Below are 12,983 nucleotides of genomic sequence, written 5' to 3' on the forward strand. Positions count from 1 at the left end.
TAAGCTCAGCACCCCTGGGAGGCAGGCGTTAACTTTCCCCGTCTGTAAACTGTGGCTAGCCGAGGTACAGAACACAGGGATTTGTCCAGGATCACAGCAAGTCAGCCACAGAGCTGGGAACGGAGCCCAAAAGCCCTGTCATAGAATCATAGAAATGCAGGGCTGGAAGGGATCGCGAGGCATCATTGAGTCAAGCCCCCTGCGCTGAGGTAGGACCAAGTAAACCTAGAGCATCCCTGACAGTGGTTTGTCCAACCTGTTCTTAAAAACCACCAACAATGGGGATTCCACCACCTCCCTTGGAAGCCTGATCCAGAGCGTAACTATCCTGATAGTTAGAAAGTTTTTCCTAATATCCAACCTAAATCTCCCTTGCTGCAGATGAAGCCCATTACTTCTTCTTGTCGTACCTTCAGTGGTCATGGAGAACAATTGATCACCATCCTCTTCATAACCGCCCTTAACATCTCTGAAGACTGTTATCAGATCCCCCTGCATGACTAAACATGCCAATTTTTTTAACCTTCCCTCACAGGTCAGGTTTTCTAAGCCTTTTAGCATTTTTGTTGCTCTCCTCTGGATTCTCTCCAATTTGTCCACCTCTTTCCTAAAGTCCGGTGCCCCGAATAGGACACAGGGCTCCAGCTCAACCCTCACCAGTGCTGAGTAAAGCAGAACAATTACCTCCCACGTCATACCATGGCACTTATGTTAACATGCCTCAGCCTTTTTCACAGCAGTATCATATTGACGACTCTCACTCAATTTGTGAGCCACTATCACCCCCAGATCCTTTCCAGTTATTTCCCCATTGGGTAGCTGTGCATTTGATTTTTCCTTCCCAAGTGAAGTACTTTGCCCTTATCAGAGGGGTAGCCGTGTTAGTCTGGATCTGTAAAAGCAGCAAAGAGTCCTGTGGCACCTTATAGACTAACAGAAGTTTTGGAGCATGAGCTTTCGTGGATGAATACCCACATCTACTCAGGACACTCCCTACACCAACACCGGAACAAATCAACATACCCTTAGAGCCCTGACCAGGGTTATTCTATCTACTACCCAAGATCCACAAACCCGGAAATCCTGGATGCCCCATCATCTCAGGCATTGGCACTCTCACTGAAGGACTGTCTGGATATGTGGACTCTCTACTCAGACCCTATGCCACCAGCACTGCCATCTATCTCCGTGACACCACTGATTTCCTGAGGAAACTACAGTGCATTGGTGACCTTCCAGAAAACACCATCCTAGCCACCATGGATGTAGAGGCTCTCTACACAAACATCCCACACACAGATGGAATACAAGCTGTCAGGAACAGTATCCCTGATGATGCCACAGCACAACTGGTTGCTGAGCTCTGTGCCTTTATCCTCACACACAACTATTTCAAATTTGATGACAATATATATCTCCAGATCAGTGGGCACCCGCATGGCCCCACAATATGCCAACATTTTTATGGCTGACCTGGAACAACGCTTCCTCAGCTCTCGTCCACTCACGCCCCTTCTCTGCCTACGCTACATTGATGACATCTTCATCATCTGGACCCATGGGAAGGAGACTCTGGAAAAATTCCACCACGATTTCAACAGCTTCCACCCCACCATCAACCTCAGCCTGGACCAATCTACATGGGAGGTCCACTTCCTTGACACCACGGTGCAAATAAGTGATGGTTACATTAACACCACCCTATACCGAAAACATACCGACCGCTATGCCTACCTTCATGCCTCCAGCTTCCATCCCGGGCACACCACACGATCCATTGTCTACAGCCAAGCACTGAGGTACAACCGCATCTGCTCTAATCCCTCAGACAGAGACCAACACCTACAAAATCTCTACCAAGCATTCTCAAAACTACAATACCCGCACAAGGAAATAAGGAAACAAATCAACAGAGCCAGACGTGTACCCAGAAGCCTCCTACTGCAAGACAAACCCAAGAAAGAAACCAACAGGACTCCACTGGCCATCACATACAGTCCCCAGCTAAAACCCCTCCAACGCATCATCAGGGATCTACAACCCATCCTGGACAATGATCCCACACTTTCACAGGCCTTGGGTGGCAGGCCAATCCTCGCCCTCAGACAACCTGCCAACCTGAAGCATATTCTCACCAGTAACTGCACACCACACCATAGTAACTCTAACTCAGGAACCAATCCATGCAACAAACCTCGATGCCAACTCTGCCCACATATCTACACCAGCGACACCATCACAGAACCTAACCAGATCTGCCACACCATCACCGGTTCATTCACCTGCACGTCCACCAATGTAATATACGCTATCATATGCCAGCAATCCCCCTCTGCTATGTACATCGGCCAAACTGGACAGTCTCTACGGAAACGGATAAATGGACACAAATCAGATACTAGGAATGGCAATATACAAAAACCTGTAGGAGAACACTTCAACCTCCATGGCCACACAATAGCAGATCTTAAGGTGGCCATCCTGCAGCAAAAAAACTTCAGGACCAGACTTCAAAGAGAAACTGCTGAGCTTCAGTTCATCTGCAAATTTGACACCATCAGCTCAGGATTAAACAAAGAGTGTGAATGGCTTGCCAACTACAAAACCAGTTTCTCCTCCCTTGGTTTTCACACCTCAACTGCAAGAAGAGGGCCTCATCCTCCCTGACTGAACTAACCTCGTTATCTCCAGCCTGCTTCTTGCTTGCATATATATACCTGCCCCTGGAAATTTCCACTACATGCATCTGACGAAGTGGGTATTCACCCACGAAAACTCATGCTCCAAAACTTCTGTTAGGTGCCACAGGACTCTTTGCTGCTTTTACTTTGCCCTTGTCTTTTTTGAATTTCATCTTGTTGATTTCAGACCATTTCTCCAATTTGTCAAGGTCGTTTTGAATTATAATCCCGGCCTCTAAAGTGCTTGCAACCCCTCCCAGTGTGGTGTCATCTGCAAATTTTATAAGCGTCCTCTCCAGTCCATTCTCCAAATCAATGCCCAAGAGAGTGAGTGAATAATGGTGGGGGGAGGAATGTTAGCGAGACACTTCAGGAGTTAACACAACGTGGTAAACAGATGATGCACAATAGCATGCACTATCAGTGGGGATGGTGAGGGGTTCATCTCCCCCTGAAACATCCAGCATTACTCACCGGGACTAGATCAATGGACCATTGGTCTGTTCTCATGCTGCCATGTCTACGTTCCTAGCTCTAGCCACTGGTGTAGACAGGAACAGAAGACCAGACTGAGAAAATCCCTGACAGTATGATGGGCTGGTATTGAGGAAGCACTGAACTGGCCTATTGAGAGCTCTCCTAACCCAATGTGTGCAGTGACTCTTGGAGATTCTCCCACCCCTGCCATTCCTTACTAGTCTGATGTCCTTGTCTTATACTGAGCCCCTGCCCCAAGGAGCTTACAATCTGTCTCTGCTCTGCCTGGCTAGGTAACTGAGCACTCAGCTGCACCAGAGACTCAGAGACTGCAATTACCTTCAGCCTCCTCGCTGAATCCAGGCAGTGGGTAGAGGGCACCCCCAGCACCAGGGCGTGGGCATTACCTGAGCTTTGCAGAACCTCTTCATCTCTTCCTCTTTGGCGCGGCGGGTCAGCGTTCTCTTCCAGGTGGGATATTTTTCCTTTTCGCCCAAACTTAGGAGACGCTGGAAGCACAGCACAAGAGGCAGGGTCAGAAGGGGGCATGCCTCCCATGGGGCTCAACAGAGCGGTCACAAGGCCCTGAGTGACTAGGGCTGGCCTTGGCCTGGGGCTGATTGAATGAGCCTCGATTCTTCTTTATTGTCTTGAAGCACCACCCACTGGCCAGCCCTGTACTTACGAGCACGAGGCAGGGTTCTGCCCCAGGGAGCCTACAATCTAGTTAGACCAGGTGAAGTTTAGGGCAGAAGGAAAAGTGATCAAGGCGGGAGGGAGAGAGAGAGTCTGGGACCCACTTACTGCAAGCTAAACCTTGTGGTGTAGACAGGGCCCCATGGCAAGTCCTCTTAGCCCCACAGTCACACCCACGTAGCTACATTAGTATTAGTCTGTTGCATCAACACCTCTGTGGACTTCAGACTCATCACACTCACGTTCTCTGTTAAGTACCCAAGGTCTTGGCTCTCCTCCTCTTTCTCCTCCTCTTCGTCATCACTGTCAGTCTCCTCTATGTCTGTGCAGAGAAGAGCAGCTGATTTAGCACTAGCCAGGTCCCCTGGCAATCAGGGGTACAACCCGCCTTCACAGCTGTAAATCGCTGGTGGACCCAGCTGCGAGATACCCAGAGCCCCAGGGCTCAGAGGGGGGGAAGTGGCTGGCAATGGGAACAGCACGTTTGGTCTCATTTGGCCAGGCTTCTCCATGGCTCATTCAGGGCCCAGGTCTGCCGGCTGGGGAGCCAGTTGGAACCAAGTGTGATGGTGGGTTTTGTGAGCTGGGTGCCTGTCTACTACAAACTGGGTTGTGACCCACACCCCTTGTCTCACACAGCAGCTCGGACAGTGGCAGGAGCCTTCACAGTCCACTCTGGGGCCACTAAAATTCCTGGGCCTCAGTTACAGCTTTGGGCAGTATTGTTGCAGGCACAGGGAGATCAGCCACCACCATGGCAGCTTTCTGCCCTGTAAGTCACAGGGGCACCCACGAGTGCTCTGGGGGAGAGGGAGAAAGCATCTAGATACATGGTGCTGGGGGAAAGGCGGGAGGGGAGTTCACAGCCTGGCTAGGTAACTGAGCACTCAGCTGCACCAGAGACTCAGAGACTGCAATTACCTTCAGCCTCCTCGCTGAATATAGGCTCAACCCAGGAGACCCGCCCTCTCTCCGGAGCACCCTGGCCCTTCGCCGAGGCGGCGCTTCGGAACGGCTTCCAGCCTGCCTGGTGCTTCCCAGGACCCCCCTGGCTCTCTGTCTCAGAGTCCAGGCTGAGCGTGGACAGCTTGAGCTTTTCCAAGGGCGACAGCTGAATTTTCTTCCTCTTCCTGATGTCTTCCGCCTCCTCCTCGGCCTGCCTGAAGTCGGGGGCTGCGGGCCCCTTTTCTGGAGGCCGAGGCTCTGGGCTGGGTTGCCGCAGCGCTGCACCTGAGTGGCCGTGTTCCCGGAGACTCTGTTCCTCCTGCTGAGACCAGCCGTTGGCCCGATCTCCTAGGCCAGCGCCAGGCTCCTGAGGCTGGGCCCTGCCTGCCACACAGGAGGAGATGGGCCTTCCCATGTTGTCCTCCAGCACAGTGCAGGGCTGAGCTGCAGGTTGCTGCATGTCTGCCGTGCCAGAGCCTCTGTCCTCGCTGGCTGGAACGGCGCCTTCCCCAGCTCCTCCAGCTCCCTCCCACGGCTCTGACGGTTGAGCGGCTGCCAGCTGTTTCGGGAAGGAGGACGGGCTCCCAGGCGGGCCCTGCCCATCAGAATCCACTCTCAGCTTCGCCGCCCCAGTGGCCAAGCCCAGGCTGCCAGCGTCGGAGGGGGAGCAGAATCGGGCGCCCTGGGAGGGATCCTAGCAGGGGCCAAACGCAGAGGGTTAGAACTACAGCTGGGAAGCAGCCCCGGGGAACTGCATTTGCTAGCTGGTTACCAGATCAGCCCAGAGTCCATTTACTGCTTTGCTACTGGACAGGGCTAAATCTGCAGTGACGGGCCCAGCCGGCCAGTGCAGGACACATCCCCACCTACCTCCTGTGGGGCGGCATGGGGCAAGCTGTCTGGCATCTCCACGCTGCGGGGGCTGGAATAGTGCAGCATGCAGTAGAAGTGTCCTGGGGAGGGAAACCAGACAGCATCATAGGAGGACTCGTGGGGATGCTGCCGACTCATACTCGGACCCACGTTCTCATCACTATGGATCAGATTCCTCCGCTACCCTCCCTCGCCTTTACCACAGGTAGCAGCACCACTGATTTCAACGGGCTGACTTAGTGGGCAGAGACCATCGCCGTCCACAATGGCCAACAGCGTCTCATTGTTCCCTTGTACTCCCCCGTCTGATGTCCTTGTCTTATACTGAGCCCCTGCCCCAAGGAGCTTACAATCTGTCTCTGCTCTGTGTTTGTACAGCCCCTAGCACAACGGGCCATGACTGCTCCTGGGCACTATGGCCATGCAAATAAGAAATGATCAAAGCTGAGGGGTAAGGGTAGGGTAGGGTCTAGATCTAGGTTGCAGTAATAACCGCTTCCTGGAGCGGATCAGAATAAAAGAATTAAGGGAAATGGAGCAACCTCCTGCCTGTATTAGATTAACAGAGGAACCCAAGCGAAGGTGGCAAAAATGGGTTGAAATGGATTAAATATATAAATATTATGCATCAGTCACACGGCTTTTCTAATCAGGATTCGTCTGCTCACTGCTGCTCCCCTCCTACACTGCATCAGCTCTGCTGTATTCTTCTATCTTTGTTACTGTCTCACTCCTTAGGGAAGAAAACAATGTGTCCTTTCAGCGATTCTGATTATCCCAAGAGTAACTACATTAAACACACAAAAGCAGCTTTTATAAACCCTACAGCCAGCGGAAATGTTCCCATGTGGCTGGTTTTTAAACTATTGTCTACTGAAAACAGTTGTTTTTAAGCAAACGTCCCCCATTGCCATTGCTGGAAGAAATGCCAAGAGGAAAGCAAACAGCAGGAATAGTGACAGGTAGACTCAGGGCCGGTGCAAGGGAGTTTCGTGCCCTAGGCGAAACTTCCACCTTCCGCCACCCCCACCCCCAGCTAACACCCCCGCCCCGCAGCAGCTAACCACGTCCACCTGCCCCCCTACCAGAGGAGCCCCCCTCTCCCCCCACGGCAGCTAACCCAGGCTCCCACCCAGGGAGCCCATTGCCCCGCCCCGCCCAGGGAGTCCTCCCCCTGCAGCAGCTACCCTCCCTCTGCAGCTCTCCCAGCCCGGGGAGCCCCCCTCCACAGCAGCTAACCCAGCCCCCCACCCAGGAAGCCCATCGCCCTCCCCACCCAGGGAGTCCTCCCCCGCAGCAGCTACCCCCCCTCTGCAGCTAACCCCGCCTGGGGAGCCCCCCTCCAAGGCAGCTAACTCAGCCCCCCACCCAGGAAGCCCGTCGCCCCCTCTGCCCAGGGAACCCCCCCCGCAGCAGCTACCCCCCCTCCATGGCAGCTAACCCCACCTGGGGAGACACCCCCCCCCCCGCAGCAGCTAACCCCGCCTGGGGAGACACCCCCCCCCCCACAGCAGCTAACTCCGCCTGGGAAGCCCCCCCCCCCCAGCTCCATGTCCTCCGCTGAGCACACGGGCATCTCTCTAATTCTCTTTCCCTCCCAGGCTTGCGGCGCTGATTGGAGGAGACTTAGAGCGGGGGCTGTGTGCTCAGCGGAGGAGGCAGAGTGGAGGTGAGCTGGGGCGGGGAGCGGTTCCCCTGTGTGCCCCCCCCCCCCATGACTGCGGGCGCCCCCCCACACACACACTCCCCCTGCCCCAGCTCACCTCCACTACACCTCCTCACCTGAGCGGGCTTTTAGGTGCCCTCAACCACTAGGCGCCCTAGCCGGCTGCCTAGTTTGCCTAAGTGGTTGCACCGGCCCTGGCTAGACTGGATTTTACAGTTCTCTTCCTTTTTAAAAGCTGGAAGTTCTCAGTAACGTGGGCGAAGATTAACATTGGTTAATCACATGATTTTAAGTTGACATTGTTCCTTTAAAGCAGGTTGTAAACTTAATGGAACCGGGAAACTGAAATCCTGCATTTCTTCCTGGTCGCTGCCCGGGTCTTTAACTCAGACCTTCCTCCTCACAGTTGGTCACTGCCAGTCACATGTATTTTTGCTCTGATGCATTAGGGCATTTTGGATTAGGGCAAGTGCCATACAGAATATCCTACATGGAACTGCTGGTGCTCTGCCATGACGAATATTTCAGTGAGTTAATAAACTCGGTGAGTACTAGACCTATTCCCTGGAATTTTAAAGTAGCAACAAATTAGAGGGAAGAGGTATCGCGTTATTTAAAAACACCTCCCCCCCTCTGCCTCCCGTGAATACAGCTCCACCTGTGGGGGTTGTGAGCATCCTTCATTGCTGCATCACAACAGTGTGGAGGGTAAGGGCTGGCTCCTGGCGTGTGTGTGTCACACACACACACACACACACACACACACACACACACACACACCTCTCCATTTGAATGGGAGGGTGTTGAAAGAGCTGAAGAGAAAAATCCAGGCAAACAGGGCATTAAATAACAATCTACTGTTTCTATGACCCTGCCCGTCTCAAAAATAACCCTACATACATCCCAGCAGCCGGCTGGCACAGGGCACACAATGGGGAGAGGGTGGAAAATCCCAGTCAAGACACTGGCACAGACCCTTGCGCAGAGCAGACAGGCCTTTGGTTTATGGCTCTCACATACTCAGCCGCATGGAGCTCAGATGAGGAGCCTTTCCGTTGGGATCGGTGGACTCAGCTGACTCAAGACTGGCAGGGCCTGATACGAGGCAGCTCCGGGAGCTGCCTGGCTGGATCACGAAGCCCAGACTGCCCCTGGCCTGTAGTTTCTCAGGGCTTGTCTCTGTACCCAGCCCCGTTCCTGGGACCCACCGTCATCCTCATCGAAGGCGAAGTCTCCCAGCCGCAGCGTGGTTCCACACTGATGACACTGGAAGCAGCCTCGGTGGAAGAAGTGCCCCTCGGCGCTGACCCGCTCCAGGATGTACACCCGCTTGCCGCAGAAGTAACAGGCGTCGCTGCTCTCCGCGGGGGAGGTGAGCGAACTCTGCGGAGGAAGCCAGACAGCCTTGGGGCCAGGCCATCTACGCAGCTGCCCTGCACTACTCACGCGTAACCCTGATCAGCCCATCTGAGTGCCAGCCACCCACAAGGCCCTAACTGTGCTGGGCTCCCTGTTCGTGAGCTTGGACTCGGGCTCCAGCCCCGGCCTGCCAGAGCCCCGAGGGGGGTTGTGATAGCTCCCGAGTGGGGATAGCAGAACTCGGCCTAGGAACACAGGCCGGGGGATGGAAATGACTAGTCACTGGTGGGGAGGAGCTTAGAGGGGTCCCTACAAGCATTGCTTTGCACAGCCCCATCCCCCCAACCCTACCTAGTACAGTCCCCCCAGGGCCTGGCACTAAGGATCCATCGGCACTGGGGTGGGAGGTGTAAATTCCAGCTCGAGGAGACGTACTCAGGCTGGCGCTAATACTAGAGCATAGCCCCACTGGGCCAACAGGCTCCCGCTCCCCAGGTACGTTCCCCTCCGAGTCTCTCGGCACAGCCTCAGCAGCCAGCCCCTCCTGCTGGTTATGCACCTGTATTCTATTTATAGCATGCGAGCTCGACCACAGCTGGAGCGGGTACGTCTCCTCGAGCTGGAATTCACATCTTCAGCGTAGATGTCCCCTCACACACAGCAATGCTAAAGCCACTAGGCGCCGCTCCTCTAAATACTCCAGCCACCACCAGTCTGGCCTGGATTCAAACCGGTGGCACAGGGAGATGGTTCCTTGCCTCAATACCCACCCTGGGAGCTCTTTAAACTGAGCTAGGATTTCCCTCGCAAGGCCCCCACCCCGTCACAGCAAACGCAGGAGATGTCTGGCCGGCCGCCCAGCCACCATGGCTGGTGTGACAGAGACGGTTCCCGGGAAGCAGAGACTAACCTGCCGCCTGCCCAGTGTGGAATTGGAAGGGTTGATCTCCGTGGATTGAGGCTGCTCCTGGCGGTTAGTCCCTGAGCCAAGGTCAGCAATGAACAAGTCGTCTTCCACCCCTGATTCCAGCTATACAGCAACCCAACGGGGGAAATCGAAACACATGACTATGGCCAGCGAGCAGGCCAGCAGCTTCTGCAGTGACTGTTACAGGAGCCTGCTCCCTTACACGCATGGCCTTGGGCCAGAGGGGGCTTGTGGCCTGCACATGCATGTGTATGATCTGTCAGCCATGATCTGATCTGTCCAGACATTGCACACGTGTTCCTTACACAGCCACGGGCCTCAGAGCCTCATTCTCACCCACACACTGCAACAGACGCCCACGTGCCCTTCTGGAATCTGGGGCAATGGCTCCAGAGATGGCGAGGAGATTAACAGACGCAGATTTCAGTGTCTAAATGTCAGATCACGGGCCGGTGCTTGGACACGGGGCAAGGCTCCCATGGCACCCCCCATCACCCTCTCCACTCTCTCCATAATAAAACTCCCTCCAGCGCTGGTTCCCACCGCTCAAGGCAACCAGAGAGGTCGCTGCTGAGCAACACAAAGCGTTCCCTTCCCTGGGACGCAGCCTGCTGCCCTCACAGCGTGACAAGGCTGGGGGATGTCTGCAGGACCTGGGCCCCTGTGTCCTAGCTCCTAAACTGGCCCCAGCCACATATACTTAAGAGAACAGGGAAACTCACCCCTGTTTCTCTCCTTGTCCTCTTGGTCTCAGCATCCTTCTGGGCACTGTTCTGAAATCACAGACGGGGCTCCCTGAGTGAAACGCTGCGGCAGCAGGACGGTCCAGGCCTATGGTAGAGCCGCGTATGTTCCCCAGTGCACCCGGGGCAGCTCAGGGAGGGAACGGCGCCAGCTCACCAGAGCCAGCTGCAGGCATTCGTGTTACCAGGGAGTGGGTTGGCTCAGGGTGCCGGACACATCATCCGGGTCCTTGTGAGCACCTGGGCCGTAGACAGGGCACAGCCCTGGCTCCCAGAGCCCGTTGCACAGTGGGAAACACTCAGAGCATTTACCTGGTTGCGCTTGCGAGTCAGACTCAGAGTCTTCTGGAGCTTGCTGAGGAACAGGACAGCTCCCCGGGTGCCAGGAGGAGCCAGCAGCTTCCTCGCTCTCTCCTCTGGTTCTGCAAGGGAGAGAAAACAGGCTCGTGACGGGATCCAGGCCCAGCCTGGCAGCTAGCGCACAGGCCGGCCGCATTCCTCGGCAGGATGCTGTGGAAAGGGAGCATGTGCCATCTCAGCCGCAATCCCTCCAGCCAGCGGAGGAAGGGGGCAACCTTCAGGCCTCCCTAGGGCTGTGAATTGCAGCGTCCAGACGTGGGAGCTGGGTGTTCTGTGTTTGACAGCTTGGCTCCCTGTCAGCACATGGGAGGCCAGGGTTCAAATCCGGCTCTCACTCCCGAGGGTGGCAGGCACACCTGCCCGGGGAGCTAATTCTGCAGGGTGCCGGGACGTGCCTGGCTGGCTTGCAGCCCGCTCCAGCCACAAGACAGACTTGCACCTCACAGGGCCTGGACTAGGTTCCCAGAGCGAGGCAGAAGGACCCCTCCACCCAGCCCCGAATAGCTCCTCCTTATCTGCGTGGGGCAGGGTGCCACATAAGCCCCCGAGGTAGGGGGGAAACTCAAATTGAGATGGGGAAAACTAACTCCATGAGCCCCACTGTCCATTTTAAACCAGAGTCCCCTGCAAAGGGAACCGCTCAGCAGCCAACTTCAGAATCCGACCTGGCGTCCCCCAGTCCTTTCCACCCTGACTATCCAAACCATGGCTGGGGGAGAGCAGATGCAGGGCTGGGAGCTGATACCCCCCAAGATCCAGCCCTGCCCCGGAGGGTCCTCACCTGCAGAAGGTTTGAAGGCTTCATAGAACTGGCTCAGGTAGGTGATGAGTCCAAGCTGGTTGGGCTCGGCCCCGGCTGCCATTTCGGTGCTGGAGAGGACTGGCAGGATGCCTAGCTCCTGCTCTGCTATGTCCAAGGCCATCTGGTTGTTCTTGATGGGACTGTGCTGGTCCAGGGAGTTGAAATCTCTAGGGACAGAAACAGGGCATCAGGCTGAGGGGACAGGAAAGACTCTGCTCAGGAGCAAGGGGAACCTGGCTAACCCAGCTTAGATTTCCCCCTCCTCGTCCGGTGAAGGAACAAACTAAGCACATGAGAGTCAGGCAGCTGCATGCCTGCCCCATGCCCCCCAGGCTGACAACGCAGGAAGCAGCCTCTGTGGAAGAAGCACCCCTCGGCACTGGGCAGCACACGGGGGATCATCCATTGGATCAAATACTGCAACATTCAGCAAGGGTGGGGGAGCAAAGATCAGGTTGGAGGAAACTAGAGCCTTGAGGGTGCAGGGTGGGGTAGTAGGAGGCACCATCCAGTTGCCATGAAACACAGATTACCCCCCCACAAACCGGCACCTAGGAATTCCCAGCAGCAGCCACCCTGCCTGCACCGCCGGGACACACACACGTTCCCAGCCGGGGGCCAAGTCTTTTGTGGCAGCCCAGCCAGGGTTGTCCTCCCATCCCCAAGCCATTGGGACGGGGTGGATCCTTACAGGAGGTTGGGCCGGAAGTGGTCGATGAGGGCGCACAGGGCCAGGCCGCTTTTCCAGGAGTGCGTGAAGTCCGTCACCGTGACGCCGCGGTAACCCGCCGTGTGGGTCTGGCACCAGCTCAGGAGCTCCTCATAGGTCCTGCCGACGTCTGGAGGAGAGAGCATAAGGCACGGGGCTGGATGCAGGGACCAGTTTGGGACTGCAGGGGCACGGCTGTAAAAGGGAGCAGCCAGGGGATCAGAACTGGGAAACCTACAATCACCTCCATCGAGGGCCTTGGGGTACAGGGGGCAGGCCCGGCCTGGGCCTCTGGGCAGCCACATTTCTGTCCAGCAGGTGGGTCGCTTCCTTGGGCTGCAGACCATGGGAGCAAGGGCATGCGGCTCACGGAGAAGACGGGGAGACCGTGTCTCCTATTAGCTGTTACTAAGACGACAGCACCCCCAGATGCAGCCTGCCAGCGCAGCCTAGGACAGGTTCCCATGGCGACCTGCCAGCCATCGGGGAACAAGTGGCTCCCAAGGCCACCTCCCAGAAACCGAGGGAAGAACTGCTCATGCCCCAGGCCCGGCTCCCCATCCCTCTGCAGCACTCGGACACTCTGGCCCCCGAAGGCTCCTGGGACGCTGCTGGGGTGAGCGGAAGTGGGGCAGGAGGAAGGAGGGAGAGCCCTGGGGAGGAGAAGATGGGAGAGGATCTAAAAGAGGCGCCAGAGGGTGCACAACGTCCCACTCCGAGGGCACCGAGCCCCACTGCTGCTCG

At 55.9% G+C, this 12,983-nt stretch overlaps 1 protein-coding gene across 1 annotated transcript in view; it reads right to left on the reverse strand.

The window, feature by feature from the left end:
• LOC123369068 (F-actin-monooxygenase MICAL1-like) overlaps nt 1-12,983 on the reverse strand; it is a 43,691-nt gene that overhangs the window by 3,302 nt on the left and 27,406 nt on the right. The window contains exons 12-21 of the mRNA XM_045014434.1: nt 12,222-12,369; nt 11,510-11,697; nt 10,681-10,790; nt 10,348-10,398; nt 9,608-9,727; nt 8,547-8,721; nt 5,670-5,752; nt 4,776-5,493; nt 4,097-4,176; nt 3,566-3,667 (exon numbers count right to left, since the gene is read on the reverse strand). Of these exons, the coding sequence (XP_044870369.1) occupies nt 3,566-3,667; nt 4,097-4,176; nt 4,776-5,493; nt 5,670-5,752; nt 8,547-8,721; nt 9,608-9,727; nt 10,348-10,398; nt 10,681-10,790; nt 11,510-11,697; nt 12,222-12,369 (1,775 nt within the window). The remainder of the gene's footprint in view (nt 1-3,565; nt 3,668-4,096; nt 4,177-4,775; nt 5,494-5,669; nt 5,753-8,546; nt 8,722-9,607; nt 9,728-10,347; nt 10,399-10,680; nt 10,791-11,509; nt 11,698-12,221; nt 12,370-12,983) is intronic.

The sequence above is a fragment of the Mauremys mutica genome, chromosome 4, assembly GCF_020497125.1.
Source record: "Mauremys mutica isolate MM-2020 ecotype Southern chromosome 4, ASM2049712v1, whole genome shotgun sequence".
Taxonomy (NCBI): domain Eukaryota; kingdom Metazoa; phylum Chordata; order Testudines; family Geoemydidae; genus Mauremys; species Mauremys mutica.